Consider the following 17,742-nt stretch of genomic DNA (forward strand, 5'->3'; position numbering starts at 1 on the left):
TGACTCTCATAGGCTTCCAAAACTTTATTGCCTTGACCTGCTTTAATGAGCATCATCATGCCCTTTGCCCCACGACATTTGGCAAACCACGGGCACAAATTCACATGCGATGTTCAGGCGCAATATCCAGAAGGCATAGACTTATTTGATTCTGCAAACCATGAAGGACTCAATGTGTTGTGTGTGTGCAAGGAGAAAAACATGAAGAAAAATCTATTTAAAAGATTCAATTAATAGCACTAAAGAATTTGCATGTTAGTGTTGTAGAATATAAAATTTACTATACAGAAATTGATTGATTGATTGATTACAAGAGAAGTGATAAATTCACCCCTCAATCTAGTTCCCTTCCCACATCGGGTCTGGTTTAGGCTGACAAGAAAAATGGACAGGACAAAGGGAGATCATTTAGAAAAGGTTGCAGACAACCAGGCAGGAGTGAGAAAATGGTGAGAAATATTAATGCAGTTAAAACAGTTTTGTGGAAAAGATGAAACATTGATCACAAAATTGCAAGTTGCTCTGTATTGGCTGGTCTGAATAATAATTAATAATAATAATAATAAAAAGCTGTAGCTGTCATTGGTCAGGTATCCTTACAGCTTTGAAAGGGCATCATGAGAAAAAGCAGAAGAAGCCAGGCGTGTTCATGGGAACAAAGGATAATTGTAGTGACCTAATTGCAGCTTCTGTTATAGAAGCTGAAATGATAGTAGGACAAATTATCTCACTGTCAGAAAAGAAAGCTGGGCAGCGGGCAGTTAGGAACCTCTTTGAATGGCACCTCTTCTTTCACCGTAGCTCTCCCCTGGAAAGCCCTCTCTGACCTCACCTACTGTCACCACCACAGGCAGCAAACCTCCTCTTCTGCTCTCTATTCATCTCTGTCTCTGTTGTTTGGCTCACACAGTAGCAACAAAGAGACGTCCAGTGCCTCCGTCTTTGGAGCACTGGTCCTGTCAGTCAGAACTATAATGTTGACACCTTCTGCATGAGATGAACCAAGAAATTGTGTGCAAAAGGAACAGCGTTTTATAAAGCTTTTGAGGGTAGAGTATAAAGTGTGAAATACTAATCAATAATTTTTAAGTGGAATCATAAAAGGTGAATGACTAACTCAGAAAAAAATATATGCAACTTATATCACAGATAAAGTGCTAATATTGCTCCTACGCAGAGGTCTTTGAAAAATCGAGGGGAAAAATGACAATCTGACTGAAGAATCAGCAAAAGATATGGACAGCTCACCAAAGAGGAAATGAAAACGGCCATTAAACATATGAAAAAATACTGAGTATTACGTAATAAGCGACAGGCTAATAAAAACTGCACTGAAATACCACTTCGCACCTGTGTTTGTCGAGTAGCCCAGACTTCAGCAACGTACCCTGTCGGTGAGACTGTGAGAAACAGGGCTCCTCCTGCTTTGCAGGGGGTAATGCAAAACGGAACAATCGTGGAAGGAAATGTGTCGTCATCTAGCAAAACTATACGTGAGGGACTCTTTGACCCAGCAATCCGACTTCTGTGAAGCCATCCTAAAGCCACGATGGCAAAAATATGGCCTGACTTTTGCACAAGATTTGTCTTTATGGCATTACCTGTAATAATAAAAGGTCAGAAACACCCAAATATCCAAGAATACGTGACTCATTAAACCAACAAAAGCATGTCCACAAAGAAGACTACTATGAAACTTTTTTAAAAATTAGAAAAACCTCCGCTCACTTACATGGAGTTTTCTTCTAGATATTGCTATGTGAAAAAGCAAAGTATAGAAAAATATGTACAATATGCTACTATTTATGTGCAAAAGGAGAGATAAATGTATAACCCATGTTTAATTTGAAAAAATAAACAAGTATAATTATATTGCTTAGGATGGAGATGACTGATAAAGCTGTGTATGTTATGTTGTTGAATTGGGGAATATACACATTTCATGTAATTAACAAATGAAATTAAATCAAAAGAAAAAAGAGGCGATCTCTAACAACTGAAAACAAACCAAAACAAATAATCTAAAGGTAAAATAAATTGGTTGTGGGAAAAAGAATTACTTCAGGGGACATTAGAAGACAACATTCTCACTCTACGTATTTACTGCTATATATTCCAACAAAATATAGAGCCAGGAAGCCATCTTAAACTTCATTCAATAGTCTGTTAGTAGTATTGGTCTTATTATTTAAAAACTATATGTATTTAAAATCATACATATGATAAAAATAATTATGTCAGTGATATTAAGAATCAAGGTTTTTCTCTTAAAGAAAAGAGAAACATATAAAATTGTAGAAAATTCTGTAAAATTAAAGTTGAATTGGAAATATTAGAATGAACTTGTCGTTTTTTTCAAAATTACCTATTTCCCCGCTCTATCCACAGAAAAGGCGGAGGCAGTGGTAGCCCACTGGCAGTGGGCACTCTGGGAACCCAGATTGTGTTCTCTGGGTATCACTCCCCACTAGGAAGAGAGTTCCTTGGGGAAATGGCTGCTTCGAAGATAGGGACACAAGCTACGCAGCAGGCACCTGGGACAGCTTCTTTGTCAGAAAGCAAGGAAGCTCTCAGAGACCAGCGGGTCCAGTCAGAAGGATAAAGAAGCCAGCCAGACCAGTCCCGATTGACTGAAGATGGGGCTATGTGTGCAAAAAAGAGTAAGGAATGCAATTGATTGAAAACTCTAAATATGTCTTTTTAAAAAATGTAAGTTCCTAATGAGATTCACAGCCCCTCATTTCCCCCCAAAAGGTATCTAACAACTCATTGGTCACCATTAGAAGGCACTAAGTCCTTACTCTGAAAATCAGCAATTAAAATGAAAGAATTAAGCGTTTCTTCTGCCTTCCCTGTACTAAGTGTAATTTAGGGTAATCAAGACAACCAAACTTTTGAGGACAAGTTTTTCTTTACAGAGAATTCCAATGAATAAATGTAAAAGGAATAATGACTTTCAAAAATTGCAAAATGCTTAACCTCTCTGAGGGTCAGTTTCCTCGTCTGTGACGTTGAAACTTGTGTAGCCTGTGAGGATTAAGTTATATGATCATGGAAACATACATCACGGGTACTGTTATTAGTGTCTGTGTTTCCTGGTGGATGGATGAAACACTAGACAGGATGGGCTCTCGTGTGCAGTACAACCTCCCTAATTTGGAGTGTTGGGGAGCAGTCATTACAGGATTTTTCTTAAGCCAGTTTTAGTTTTAGCTTATGGATCCAATCGCTTCTTACCGTCTCCACTGCCACACCTTCCTCCCAGCCACCACTGCATCTCACCTGGCTTACTGTCAGAGCCCCGAACTGGTCTCCATGGCTCTTTCCTCACCCAGCACCCCTACTGCCTTCTCAATAGAGCAGGCAATGAGATCCCCTTCACGTGGAAGTCAAATCATATCGCTTCCTTGCCTGAAACCTCCCACTGGCTTCCTACCTCACTGAGAGTAAAAGCCAGAATCTTTACTAGACCTCAAGCCTCTTCATGATCTAGGCCCCTATTTCTGCTCTGGCCCTCCCCTTGGCTTCCTTGCTGTTTTGGGCACTTGCCTGCCTCAGGACCTTTGTTCCTGCTATCCCCTCTGCCTGTAATACTCTTCTCCAGTTATCTGTACAGCTTCACTCTCCTCTTCTTGAAGCCTTTAATTTAATATCTTCAGTGGTGTCTTCCTTACCACATAGTTAAAAGTTAACCCTCCCACCCCACCCACAACACTCCCACCACCTTTCCCTGTTGTATTTCCCTCTATAGGACTTACTGTCACGTAACATTATTCTTTATTTTACCCGGTTATTTTGTTCTCTGTTTCTGCCTCCCCTGACTAGAATATAAATTCCGCAAAGACAAGGATCTGTGTGCTCTGCCGAATCCCCAGCATCAAGAACAAAACCTAAATCGTGCAGGGGCTCCATAAATGCTTGCTGAATGATGAATGCAGAAACTTGACTTGAAACAAGTTGTCTAGTTGTTGGAGGATGTGTTTGTGGATCAATAAGAAAGACATGTATTTATCAAAATCAATAGATGGCTTATAAGTTGGTACTTTGGAAGTGTTTACATTTCTTGTAAAGGGGTGGGGTGTATTTCCTTAACCAACTTAAATATTTTCCCTCAGGGGCCTGCCCCATGGCCGAGCGGTGAAGTTCGCGCGCTCCGCTCAGTGGCCCAGGATTTTACCGGTTCTGATCCTGGGTGTGGACATGGCACCACTCATCAGGCCGTGCTGAGGAGGCGGCCCACACAGAAACTAGAATGACTTACAACTAGGATATACAACCATGTACTGGGGCTTTAAAATGGGGAAAAAAATTTAAAAACAAATTTAAATATTTTCCCGGCAATAACACTCCTTCTGTTAATTTGTTACGGTAACAATTATTTTTACATGATGTATTTAAAAGGGAAAGAATTATGCATAAGTAAATTTATAATTAATGACTCAAATTTGTTAGGTTTTATCACATGGGTTTTAAAAGATATAAATAGGATAATTGGCATTTTTTGCTTTTATTTTCACTTGCTGTTTTATGTTTTTTAATTGAAGTATAATTTCCATATAGTGAAATACCCAGGTCTTAAGGAAGCAGTATTGACTATTCCATTTTGATGAGTGCATATCAAGATACAGGAGGTTTCTATCACCCGGCATGTCCCTCCTGCCTTTTCCCGTTCAGTTCCCCCCACTCCATGAAGCAACTCGTCTGACTTCCCTCACCGTAGGATTGTTTTGCCTCGTCTAGAATTTCTTACAATTGGAATCATGTAGTAAGTTTTCTGTGTGTGTCCAGCTTCTTTCACGAAGCATAGTAATTTTGAGAGTCATCCCTGTCGTTGAGTATTTCAGTAGTTTGTTTTTGTTATTGCTGATTTATGTTCTGTTGTATGCGTATAGCATTGTTCGGTGGTCCGTTCTCCTGCTGATGGACATCTGAGTTATTTCCATTTCTTGCTATGGAGAATAAAGCTGCTACCAAACATCCCTCAAGGCTTTTTGTGGATGCACGTTGTTGTTTCTCTTGAGTAAGCATCTGGGAGATGCCTTGTTGGGTCCTAGCTTCAGTGTAGCCTGGTTTTATTGGGGTGTCCAGACCTCTTCCAGAGGGATCCTGCCATCTCATGCTTCCAGCGGTGGTGTCTGGAAGCTTTGGGATCCTCACATCCTTTGCAGCATTTGGTGTTGTCATTCTTTTTCATTTTGGTGGGGGTGGCTCGTGTGGTTTTAATTAGCATTTCCCTGACGACTTTCACTATAGAGCACGTTTTCATTTGCTTATTGGGCATTTCTAGATCTTCTCTCGTAAAGTATCTGGTTAAATCTTTTGCCCAGTTCTAACTGGGTCATTCTTCTTTTTATGACTGAGTTGCAGCATTTTTTAATATTTATTATACAAATCCTTTGTTAGGTATGTGTGTTGCAAATATTTTCTCTCCGTTTCCTCATGCTTTTTAATGAGAAGGTTTTAATTTTGATGAAGTCCAGTTTACCAGTTTTTTTCTTTTTTGGTTTATGCTTTCTGTGTTCTCTCTAAGAAATCTGTGCCTACCCCAAGGTCGTGAGGATAGTCTCCTTCATTTTATTCTAGGAGCTTCATTGTAGCTTTATGCTCAGGCCTATCTTCCACCTTGAGTTAGATTTTCGGTATAAAGTAGGGATGAGGTTCTGTTTCCGTATGGATTTTCCAGCACCACTTGTTGAAGAGATTTTCCCTTCTTGATTGAATTGTTCTGGCATGTTTGCTGTAAATCACTTTGCCGACTATGTGTGGGTGTGTTACTGGTCTGTCTTCTGTTTCGTTCATCTCTTTGTCTAAACTTTCCCTTGGTTACTGAAGCTTTATAGTAAGTCTCAAAGTCAGGAGTGTGTCTTCCAACTTTATTCTTACTTTTCAGAACTATTTTGGCTAATCTTTGCCCTTTACCTTCCCAAAGAAATTTTTAAATCACATCATTAATTTTTGGAAAATTAACCTGCTAGGAGTTTGATTGGGATGACACTGAATCTACAGAACAATTTGGATGAATTGACATCTTAGCAATATTGGCTTTTCTGATCTGTGAACAGGGTATAACTCTCCATTCATTTGGATTGTCTTTAATTTCTCTCAACAGTATTTTATTTTTCTCAGTGTAGAGAATTTGCACGTATTTTGTTACAATTATCCTAAAGTTTGTAATTTTCTTTGATCCCGTTTTCTTGATTTTATTGTCTAATTTTTCACTACTAGTATGTAGAAATACAATTGACTTTTTTATATTCAAGTTGTATCCTACAGCATTAACAATAAAAACTATAATTCAAGAAAACTTCCCTGATAGAAAAAATATATTTAAACATATATATTGAAAGAGTTATCAATCCAAAATGACTTTTCTGGGAAAATTATTGGACTTAAAAGAAAAGAATTTGACCAGATAGGCAAAAAGAACAAGTTGCTTAGAAGTAATAAGAGAAACAAAATTACATTATCATCCAACTTTTTAACAGCAATACTTTGTCATAAGAAAATGGAGTTGCATGTTTAAAATACTCAAGGTAAAAAGGCGAGCCAATAATTTTATATCTAGCAAAACTGGCCTTCAAATATAAAAGGCATACTGTTATCAACTTAAGAAACACTGTCGCAAGAGTTCTTCCTACGGAATCTAGTAGATGACTGCATATTCATCGACATTAGGATATTGGTCCTTATTAAATATATATTTTCTATATTAAATACAAGTAGTTACTTGTAGAGATAAGACCGAAAGATAGTTGAACAGAAGAGAAGTATGTTATAGCTATTACATGCCTTAATAATACAACTACAAAAATGGAGGGATGAGGGGAAGAGACTATGAAAAGAAATGTTTAACTCTTTTTAGGAATCGTATTGCGGGTGGTAGTATTGGTGTTGTTACTTTGAAACTATTATATGTGTAATGCAGAGCAAAGCAAGTTGTACTCATAGGATATCCCTGTGTCTTGAGAAGCAGGATTCTTAAGGTGGGAGAAAGGAGATACAAATGTCATGCAGAAGTGGTTGTGATGGAGAGGGAACACAAAGGTTTATATCTTGACCTCCGTGATAGTTGCAAATATATTTGCTTTATAACTGCTCTTTAACCCGTAGGTTTGTTTTGTATGAATTTCTGTATCTTTGTTTCATTTTATAATAAAGGTTAAACAGACAAGTAAAAAAGGTATAATAGGCTTTTCTTCACCAAGATTTTAAATGTTTGGCAAATTTGTGTTACATAAACCTTATAGAAACTTATCAACAACTTTTACTGCATGTGTTCCTTTTGGGGGGGAGCTGTAGATGGATAACTCAAACCTCTGTCCCACCACGTCAGACTTGCACCAGCATGCAGTAAATCATGCATTCCGTGCTCATTTGCTGCGTCCATCCCTCTGACTGGAGTGTCGTGCCTCACACCATTTCCGCATCTCTTCCCTCCTCCTGGGACAAGGTTGACAAGTTCCTTCAAAGCTCTATTCACGCGGCCCTGCCTTCACGATTCTTCCTCTGAACCCCTGAGCTGAACTGACTCCTAACCTTGTACACACAGATCATTGTTTTCCCCTTGAATTGTAACTACTTGTTTTTACCTCCCTGATAATGAGTCAGGGACCGAGAATTGCTCCTTTTTTTATTTCTAGTACGCAGTATAATATGAATGACTAAGTCAATCAGTCAGCCAAAATTTTGGAAAGAAAACTCATATGACACTCAGAAGCTTGTCCTCTAGTTCTAGAAATGAATCAAAAGAAAGCTTGTATTTTGTTAGTTTTTTACAAAGTAATATATAACAATTATAAATTAACAGAGAATTTTCTGGATACATGAGTTGAAGTGGAGGAGAATTATTGAGGTCAATGTGGAACTGTAAACAAGCTTAAAAATGATTTTAAATGAGTAAAGTGTTTAGTCTTTATGCTAGGGAAAACTAGAGTCAAATAATTGATTAATGGAGAATGGGTACTCTAGGCAAACACCATGGGTTCAAAAGGAACCCAGCAAATGTTCGATGAATGGTAATTTGAAGAAAATGGAAACAACCGAGTTGATAATGGAGTCAGAGAAATAAATCAGGTTTGGAAGATGAGAAGGCCTGCTGGTGCCTGTTTAATTTTTTCTTTTTTTTTTTTGATTCACTACAACAGTCAGTATGTAGTTGTAAGGGACTTCTTTATATTTTTAAAATTTTAAGAATTATCCTGAAAATATGTGATATAAAAATTCAAATAGTATGCCTCCAAGTCCACTCCCCAGAGGCGGTCACCATTGTGAACTTTTATGTATCCTTCCATTTTCTACACATGTGCAAGTATCTATACCTACATCATACAGGTGTTTATATACATCCTGACCCTTGTGAATATCTTACTTCCTTTAGTGTAGGAATAGTTTGAACCTATTTTTTAAGCTGCACAGTATTCCTTTCATCATCGCCTATTAATGTATGTTAAGGCTGTTCCCCATTTTTCTCTATTTTGATAGCACATAGTGTGTTTTCCTTTTGATTATATCTGGATCCTTTAGTTATAATAAAGAAACTTGTTCTACTTTCATTTATTGTCAGAACAGATAAGTCTGATCATCCGATGTCGTGTTACTTTCTTTTTACTGCTTTCTTTGTTTTCTATTTTCTATATGATGGGGGTTTTGTTCTGTGCATTTCTCATCTCCTGAGAACTTGTTGTTTTAGTGGTTTTTTATAATTATATTTAGTATCCTAAACCTCTGTTCTTGATGTATCCACTTTAAACAGTAACTACTGATGCCTGCTTTAAAGGTGAGGAAATAAATACCTTTGAGTATTAACGCTTTCTCCTCACTCACCTCCTTATTGGCCTCTGATTTTCATTAATGATGTTATTTTTATATTGTCAGAGTTTAGAACATTTCATTTTTTTCTGTAATTATGTTGCTACAGTCACTTAGCCTTAGTTTTATATTTAAATGTATGTATTGCTCACCTCCACACCTGGAATTCCACCGCTCCATCAGGTTGAATTCCTCATTTTGATTCAGTCTTGGTTGGCTGCTTTTCATTGTTAAGTAGCTTTTCAAGATGGGTCAACAAGTGCTATATTCCCTTGAGTTTTAAAATGTTTGAGAATGGTTTTCTTTTGTCTTTATTCATGTTCAAGGCTAGCTGGAATTTGTCTGAATTTTTAGGTTATTGATTTTTCTCCTTCTTGAAACAATCCTTATGCTTACTACATGCAGTAAGCCCTAATATTTTCTCTTTTATTGCATTTAATTTTTTAAATGCTTGTTGTGACCCGTTAATTTCATGTTCTACATTGTTTTAAAAAATCTGTGCTAAAACTTGGTGTTAGGTGAGATGACACAGAGGTCGAAGGTCACCAGCAGCTTCAATTCCATACGTTTTCTCAAAATATCTTTTTGCCAAATCTGTTGGGTACACTGCCCTAGGGGCTGGTTTTGTACAGTCTTCCGTTTTGAGAGAGCAGACCACACCAACAACACCTGAACAGCCTCCATAGAGAAGTCTCTTAGATCAATGGTTTTATTTTGATGAGTCTGTTTGCTCCTCTGCTCTGCCGGTCTTGCCGGTCAGCTACAGAGCAGGCTGGAGCTTCTTTTCTCCTCTCCCCGTTTACCTCCATGAAGTTTCTTCAGGGGAGGAGGAACTCTATCTCTCAAAGGAAATTCTTCTCTTCTGGCCCCACCTCTCCTCCATTCAGCAGTTGGAGCCTTGCAGAGATTTACCCACAATTCCAGGGTCCAGGTCTGCAGACCCCTCTTTTTCTAAATGAAACTCTGTTGTGTGTAGTCCACTGGACTCTCTCTCTTACTTTCAGTGAAATGTCCACTTGCTGGAGGCGTGGCATATATCACATCTTGGTGTATTACCCTCTTTCGGTTGAGTTTTACACATGCAAATTTCATCGCACGGTGTAAGATTATGACCATTTTCTAATTCCGCTGTGGATGGAATTTTCTTCTCAATTTCTCAATTGTCTGTTCATTTAGCATTCAAGGGAGGGAAGTAAAGTAATCATACTCTTACTCCATCATTTGGTTCAATCTCCTGTTAGAGGTCCCTAATCTGACAGAGATATGATGGAAATGCTCTTTGAGGAAGATGATTCTAGCAACCTTTTATGGTATAGATTAAAGTGGTGTGTGGTGACATACCAAAAATCTTAGACTAATCTAGGCCAGCACAGTCCAATAGAACTCCCTGCAGTGGTGGAATTTGTCTATTTCTGCAGTGTCCAATATCGTAGTCATGAGCCACATGTGGCTATTGAGCACTTGAAATGTGGTTTGTGAAACTGAGAAGCTGAATTTTAAATTTTATTTAATGGACAGTAATTCTAATTTAAATTTATATAGCATCCTATGACTAATGGCCACCATATTGGACAGTGCAGATCTAGACTATGTAAAGCCTGAACACTAGACTGTGGCTAAAGAAATGGGAATAAAAGAGGATATCCAAGAAGTGTAATGGGAAAAAGAAACAACCATATTTTCATAGAGGGAGAGAGAGAGGAGATATAAACAATTCAAAGGCAGTGTGCTGGGGAGCATGAGGAAGTTGGTGACACCATCCAATAAAAAGTGTGTATTATCAAGGGCTATTTTGAAAAGCAGCTATTTTAACAGGTTGATTTCCCAGTCGTAAGGAGACCTCCAGGTGGGAATGACTATAAACAATTAGATTTCTCACACCAAAGTGGGGCACAGGGAGGTCAGAGCTACCAAAAAAAAAATCTATCTCCTTGACGTTTCTCTCTTGAGAGAGTCTCTTCTGCCTCCGTACACCCCTTTTCAGAGATTGCCTTGTCCTCCCCGCACGAGAGACCCTGATATATGGCGTAATAGTGATGATTCAGAGAAATTACTGTTTCACCTACTGAGTGATTAATATGAAGTTAGTTACTGAGACGCCCAGTGGCGCAGAGAGGATCAAGGAGAAATTTGGTTTTGTTTTAGAAAGGAAAAATACAAAACAAAATACTGCTTTGCATACACAGAGTACTTTTCATCCAAGGATCTTTACTTACACAGCAAGCTTAATTAATGAGAAAACTAAGAAAGAGAAGTGATGAAATAAGGAACATACATACCAGTGTTCTATTTCCGTGATTTTTAAAAGTCAAGCTTGGTGTTTTCCTCTTTCAGTAATGCACACGTGTAGCCCACTGCGGCAGCGATGAGATGCTCATCTTTCTGCTGAATGATTTCTCTTGAAGCCATCCCACCTAGGAGGAGAGTAACCACCCAGAATCCCCCCTCACTTTATTGATGTCCTGCATTCTATTTGCAATGGAAATCCATCCCTATCGTCATCGTGCGGCAAGCATTCTCTGATAATCCAGCCTGCACTGTCCCTGGGAAGATTGTTTTGTTGCAGAATGGAGCAGGTTATTTTCTTTATCAAAAATTATTCAAAACAAACATCATTGAATCTAGGACTAACGTGCATTGAAAGGAGACAGCAGAGCCTCCCCACGGGTACCCTACTGTGTTATCTTCCTTTCATCTTCATTCAAAATCCCTTGGAGAGTCAAGCTCCCCTTTGCAAAAATATAAATTCTTGTAATTGCTTATGTGTAGCGTACATGATTTGACCTAGTCAAGGAGATATGCAATAGAGGGTCCTGGCGTTTTTTCGTCTGTTGTGCCTGGAGGACAGATGCTGGGTTTTTGTGCTATACCTTCTTCTTTGTCTTTTTTTTCCCTTCTCTTCTTCTTTTTTTCCTTCTCTCTTCTAAAAAGAAAAAAAGCTGTTCTGCCAAAAGAGAAAATACTTCGAAAGATCATGGCTTTTAAAGATTTTTACAAAGAGTTTGATGTTCTGTAAAATACAGCTAGATGCCATGTGCAGAAACGGCTGTTTTGTTTGAAAAGCAGCGATACTGGGAGAGCTCTGTTCTTGTTTTTCGGTCATCAAGGCCTTCCATCTATGTCTCCAGTCATATGTGGATCTTTCCTCCACCCTCTCCTATTCTCTGGATGCAGGACGTCAGGTTTGGCCCCACCCTTTCCTGAGAGTCTTTCTTGAGCCACTCGAGCTGTCACTGTCTTACTTCTCTCATCCTGTTGGCCTGGTGGTGTAAGGTGACATTCTTTCCTCGTTCGCTCTGAACACCTCCTGACACCACCAGAGCAGCATTGTCCAATAAGATGCCACAGTGACCTTTCCCTTTAACACATAACTGAGAATTCAGGAGAGCTGATCTAACACTTTCCAGATTAAATGTCAAATTCTCAAAATTCAGTTGGATTTGGAACCGCATTCCCCGTAGTCTACACAGTACACTGATTAGCAATAGCATTTTGTAATATCACTTAAAGCTTCAGAGATGTGGAGTTCTGCCAGTAATGGTGTTTAATTCACTTATATGTGCCGATCTATCTCTGTCAGGAGCCTATTAATTTCTTCACGATTTTGCTCTGTCCCCAGCCCCTGTATAATGAGACACAGTGATCCCCATTTGTGTAACCAAAAAACTTAGAAACTCTATAAATTACCTACAATCCTACTGCTTTTAGTGACCAGAAAGCCTCTGTATTTCTTTTTCATATTTAAATCAATTTTTGTAAGCTCTTTTCTTTCGAAGAATACCCCAGAACTCTAGGGCACCAAATATGGACATCATAGACAAAGTGTAAGATTCTAACGGGCTCTTTAACATGCGTCCCTGTCCCGGGGAAGACTGTAATATCACACCAAAGATGTACTCTTCCCACAATCACATCGCATTTGTAGGGAGGGAATATTAATGAGAATCAGCCTCTTCCTCTGCAATCAGCCCAGTCAGCATGTCAAAATACCTATAGCATTGCTATAAAAGTAAAGACCTTGTAAAAAATAAAGGCCAGAGCTATAAAAGTAACCCCATGGAATATGCTGTTGGCATTTCTGTATGATGTGATCTTGAGTAAACAGGAAAGTGACAGCTAAGTAACTGACTAGGAAGAGTTAACATGGAGTCAGGAGAGTGTGTCATTGTATAAGCGTATAAACTCACATACGTCTCTGCTACCTGTTCTACATTTTTCAGGATTGGAGCAAAACATCAGGAGTTAAGGGAAAAGCAGGCAAGAAGTCTTGTTGATTATGCTACTGGTGCAATCGGATCACTGCATGATATGGACGATGATGAAATGGACCCCAATTACGCCAGAGTGAACCACTTCCGGGAACCATGCGCATCAGCAACTGTCTATAGGTCTCCGTCTCCCCCACGGACTGGACCGCTGGGTTACCCTCGGGATGGCCGTCCACTGTCTCCAGAGAGAGACCACTTAGAGGGTCTCTATGCCAAGGTCAACAAGCCTTACCAACCTCCCATGCCAGTTGACAGGTAATATAGTTTATTGAAAGATGAATGTAGTTTTAATTCAGTAAGTTTCAAATCATGTCTACTGCTGAAACAGAGAAAATTATATCCTTCAATCTATTAAAAGTGAAACGACATAGTACCCTTGACAAGTGCTGCGCTTTGACCTACCCATAAGGTATCAGCCATCAAAAATGAAACAATAGACAGTTATAAGGTGGCATGAATGAAGAGCAGTAGTTGAGTTCATGGTGCAACAGGGAGCAATTTTTGAAGGAATATTGTGACAGAGAACTAGTGATGAAAACTTTGAAGGAATATTGTCCTTTCTCCTAAGAGCCCTATGTGAAAGATGTGTTCAAGAAGATGGCATGACGCTTGAAGGTGAGGAGTCAGAGAAGAGAATGATGACGTCTAAGGGAGTGTAATTGAGGTGGAATTATAGATAGCTGCAGAGGCGCAGAGGACTTTGAAAAGTAAGATGGGGATTTTATACTCAAGGAATATGTGATCCTGTGTAGCTATTCATGGATGATCAGAGGTAGGAAAGGAGATAGGCTTGGCAATCGGAGTTTGATGAAGTAGAGAAAGATAAGAGGTGACAAGGCCAAGGATCTTTAGGCTCAGCAGCTAAGGAGAGAGATAATAGGACCATCTGTCAGTCCAATTGAAGTAGCTAGGGAATGAGATGATTCCAACCCCACCTCCTGCCAAAAGCAAAATGCCTCTTCTCTTGAAAGGCTGATAGAAGAGAGTTTTAGTCAATATACATTGTTAGGTGACCCTTGGAATTACACGCGCAAGGAATGAGTTGACTGACCTTGGTTTAATCTGGCTGTAGCTTGAAGTCTGGAGGGAGGAGGTGACAGGGGGAAAGGTGGCAGGCACAAAGAGCTCTCATTCTAGATGAAAAAAAGGTTTGTTTTCCAGATTTCCTTTGCTCCTGACAACCACCCCGTCCCCATTAGCACCCAGCCTCCGTGTGAGGGCATGATATATTGCACGTGTTTACCGATCACATTTCCCCAGCTGGGTGATATTATGCACTTCAATTAGCTCAGGGAGAGGAAGGGAAATCGTGGCATTTTTATGCAGACTGTAAAGTGTAGCTTCACAAGACTGATTACCTTTCAGAGCCTTTCCAATAACCAAGTGGGAAGGAAGGAGCAATTTTTAATCCTTACTGTCAAGCTTCCAGGTGGATAGTATTAAAGAAAGATGGTCAAGTTTTTCTTTGGGATAAAATGAAAATATAAATTCCTGTGACTCTGTGAGACAGCCATAATAACTAAACTGTTAATTCAAACTACTGGTTAGGAGTTGGCCTTTTTCTTCCAAGCCTTCATATAGGGTTGAACCTTTTTCGTGTAATAATACCAGGTGTGAGTCTCTTCTGGCGCAGACCATAGCCAGTCCTACTTTCCCTAAACCAGATAGGTCTTCATAGCAATCCCCTTTGCGCGTGCCCATTGCTAGAATCCCAGCACAGATGGACTGTGTCTAGGAACCTCCAAAGCCAGTATTTTCCAATACTAATTCCATGAAATAAAGATGAGGCATTCTTTAAAAAGAAAAGTTCACTGGTCAAATCCACACAGAGACTTCTGGGTGAAGCCCCACTGCCCAGATTTTCTTAGTGCAGTCTTCTCGTCCCCACGTGCTAATAAGCATTGTGGCTCTCTAAGAGGAGCATGCAATAATCACACCATCACTCCCCAAATTTTTGTCACCTAGCACTTGTTTTTTTTCCAGATCTTGTGGTTATTCCTTGGAACACTAGGAAACTCTATCCTAAGCTAATTTTCATCCATGTAGATTTGACCGGGAGAGAAATTTCTTAGAATAATGTTGACTGGTGCCACTACAGAATGTATCAGGGAAAACGATATTATTGACTGCCCAGCCCAGACCTGTGCATAAGCTGTAGTCTTTCCTTTGGTGCTGACCCCATTGCGTTAATAAATGATCTAAAGTTCTTTCAGTGGTGTTTTAGATAGTTATCGTATTTTTGGATAACAGATCCAAGTATGACTCTTTATCCTCAGAATTATCTTTATTCTGCTGTTCTCTTTAATTATATGTAAAGATTGTTCTGCTCCTTGTTCTTTTTTTTAAAGATTGGCACCTGAGCTACCATCTGTTGCCAACCTTCGTTTTTTGTCGCCGCCTTCTTCCCAAAGCCCCCCAGTACATAGTTGTATATTCTAGTTGTAGGTCCTTCTGGTTGTGCTGAATGGGACGCTGCCTCAGCGTGGCCTGATGAGCTGTGCTATATCCGCACCCAGGATTCAACCCGGTGAAACCCTGGGCCACCGAAGCAGAGCGCGCAAACTTAACCACTTGGCCATGGGGCCGGCCCCCCTACTCCTTGTTCTTTAAGTCTTAAAGCAAACAATTTTTGTCTTGCACATAGTAAGTATTCAAGACGTTGCTATTATCTCCATCATTGTTATTACTGTTACTGTCCTTTATCAATGAAATTCTGAGCTTTCCTGACATGCCTGGGACCAGGTGAGTGTGAGAAGAGAGCTGCTGCGGGAGTGTCCGTGACGGCGTCCATAAGCAGGACTCTGAGTTCTAAAGCTGCCATATGTCCAGTTAGACATTCATTTTGTCATCTGTTTAGCATTTCATTCAGTAAGTAAGTATTTATTCGGCACCTACTGTGTTCTAGCTATTGTAGTAAACTCTAGGGAGTGCAACATGATGACCAAGGTGTGGTCTCAGTCCAGATAAGGTCATGCTCTAATTAGAAGGGGATCAACACACGTGGAAATAGATCATTGCCATATGATGCCAACAGAAGAAAAAGAAGCTTTTTGTTTTGCTGGTGGTCAGGAAAGGTCTCCAAAAGGAAGCAATGTTTGTACTGGCTCTGGGAGGATTAGCAAGAACTGACCAGATACAGTAGGAAAGTTGTTTTCCTTATAGAATAATTAGCATGTACAGTCACATGTCACTTATTGATAGGGATACATTCTGAGAAATGCATCCTTAGACAACGTCATCATGGTGCGAACATCGTAGAGTGCACTTACACAAACCCCGACGGTACAGCCTACTGCACACCCAGGCTCTATGGTACTGATCGTATGGGACCACCACAGTATATGTGGTTGGTTGTTGACTGAAACATCATCACGTGGTGCATGACTATACAAGGGTGAAGTGGTCTGGAGGAGCATGGCATTAGGGAAGCTCAGAAGCATCCAGAACATGGAGTGTGGGTGGGAAAGAAAGTGACGGGAAAGGAGGCTGGAAAGTAGGTTCGAGCCAGGCTGTGAATGAATAGGTTCCATCTTACCTTCACATGCACTGATTGGTAGTAGCTGTCTGGAAGTCCGTGTTAAGAAGGGTCCTGAAGTTTTGCTTGAATAGTGGTGTCTGCCCCGGGCTCCAGAAGGATGAGCGGTTTCATGTGTGCAATGGGTGTTTATGTATTTGCGTATCTTGTGGACAGTGGGAGCCATCAGAGTATCTAACTGGGGCATGAGCTGATAGATTTGTATTTGAGGAAAACAGCTCTGCCAGCTTGATGGCAGACAAAGAGGAAGAGGGTCAGACTGTGGGACAAATTAAGATATGATTACAGTAGTGAAAGGTGGAAAGGACCTGGAATAAGAGAGTGGTATCAGAGACAGGAGAAAAGAAGAAGCAGCCAAAAACTTTAGCTTAAAACTAAGAGGAAGGTGTTTAGCAGAGACCACAGAGGTGAGGTTTCCAAATGCGTCAGGAGGTCAACAGAATGGGAACTGAAAAAACGATTTGGGATATGGCTACTAAGAGATCCTCAGTTAATTTAGAGCAATGTCAGTAGCTAGATTGAAGCAGAGGGAAAATTGGAATGTGAAGAGCATGGATCAGGAGGTGAGAACTTAGGAAGCTTGGCGATAAAGAAAGAGCAGAGTCATTACAGGATGGAAAAGTCTGAAACTTCTACATTCCTTCCATGATAGTATTTCAGAGCTAACCAGAGAATTCATAGACCATCCAGAATAACCTTCTTATATTATCATTGTAGAAACTGAGGCTTAGAGAAGTTGAGTGACTTGCCCAAGGTCACAGAGCATGGAGTCAGGACTTTATTATAGATCTCTTTATGTTATACAGTCTTCTTTTCCCTACACTGCACCATTAGTAGAACCATACTCTCATTTAAATGAAACTAGCACCAAGAGAGGTAGAGTGGCATCCACCTGGGCTCCCAATATGCCAGTGGCCAATTAAGTCTTGGGCTTTGGCATGAGGCTACCCTGGGTCCAGTCCTCTTCCCAGTACTGCTGCGTGACCTTCAGTAAATTGACTTTTCCAAGTTGCCATTTCTCATCTTCCTGCATATAATGCAACAAATACTTATTGAGTGTCTGCTAAGTGCCAGCACCTGAGTTCAGAGCGGGGTTCATCAGGGAACAAGGGGGAAGATGGGTGCCTTCCC

General features: G+C 39.9%; 1 protein-coding gene across 4 annotated transcripts in view; it reads left to right on the top strand.

Moving 5' to 3' along the window:
- The window catches only part of PARD3B (par-3 family cell polarity regulator beta), a 915,243-nt gene that overhangs the window by 756,316 nt on the left and 141,185 nt on the right, over positions 1-17,742 (top strand). For all 4 annotated transcript variants that reach the window (XM_046658143.1, XM_046658144.1, XM_046658145.1 and 1 more), the window contains one exon: positions 13,029-13,331. In XM_046658143.1, the coding sequence (XP_046514099.1) occupies positions 13,029-13,331 (303 nt within the window). The remainder of the gene's footprint in view (positions 1-13,028; positions 13,332-17,742) is intronic.

This window comes from Equus quagga, chromosome 4 (genome assembly GCF_021613505.1).
Source record: "Equus quagga isolate Etosha38 chromosome 4, UCLA_HA_Equagga_1.0, whole genome shotgun sequence".
Taxonomy (NCBI): domain Eukaryota; kingdom Metazoa; phylum Chordata; class Mammalia; order Perissodactyla; family Equidae; genus Equus; species Equus quagga.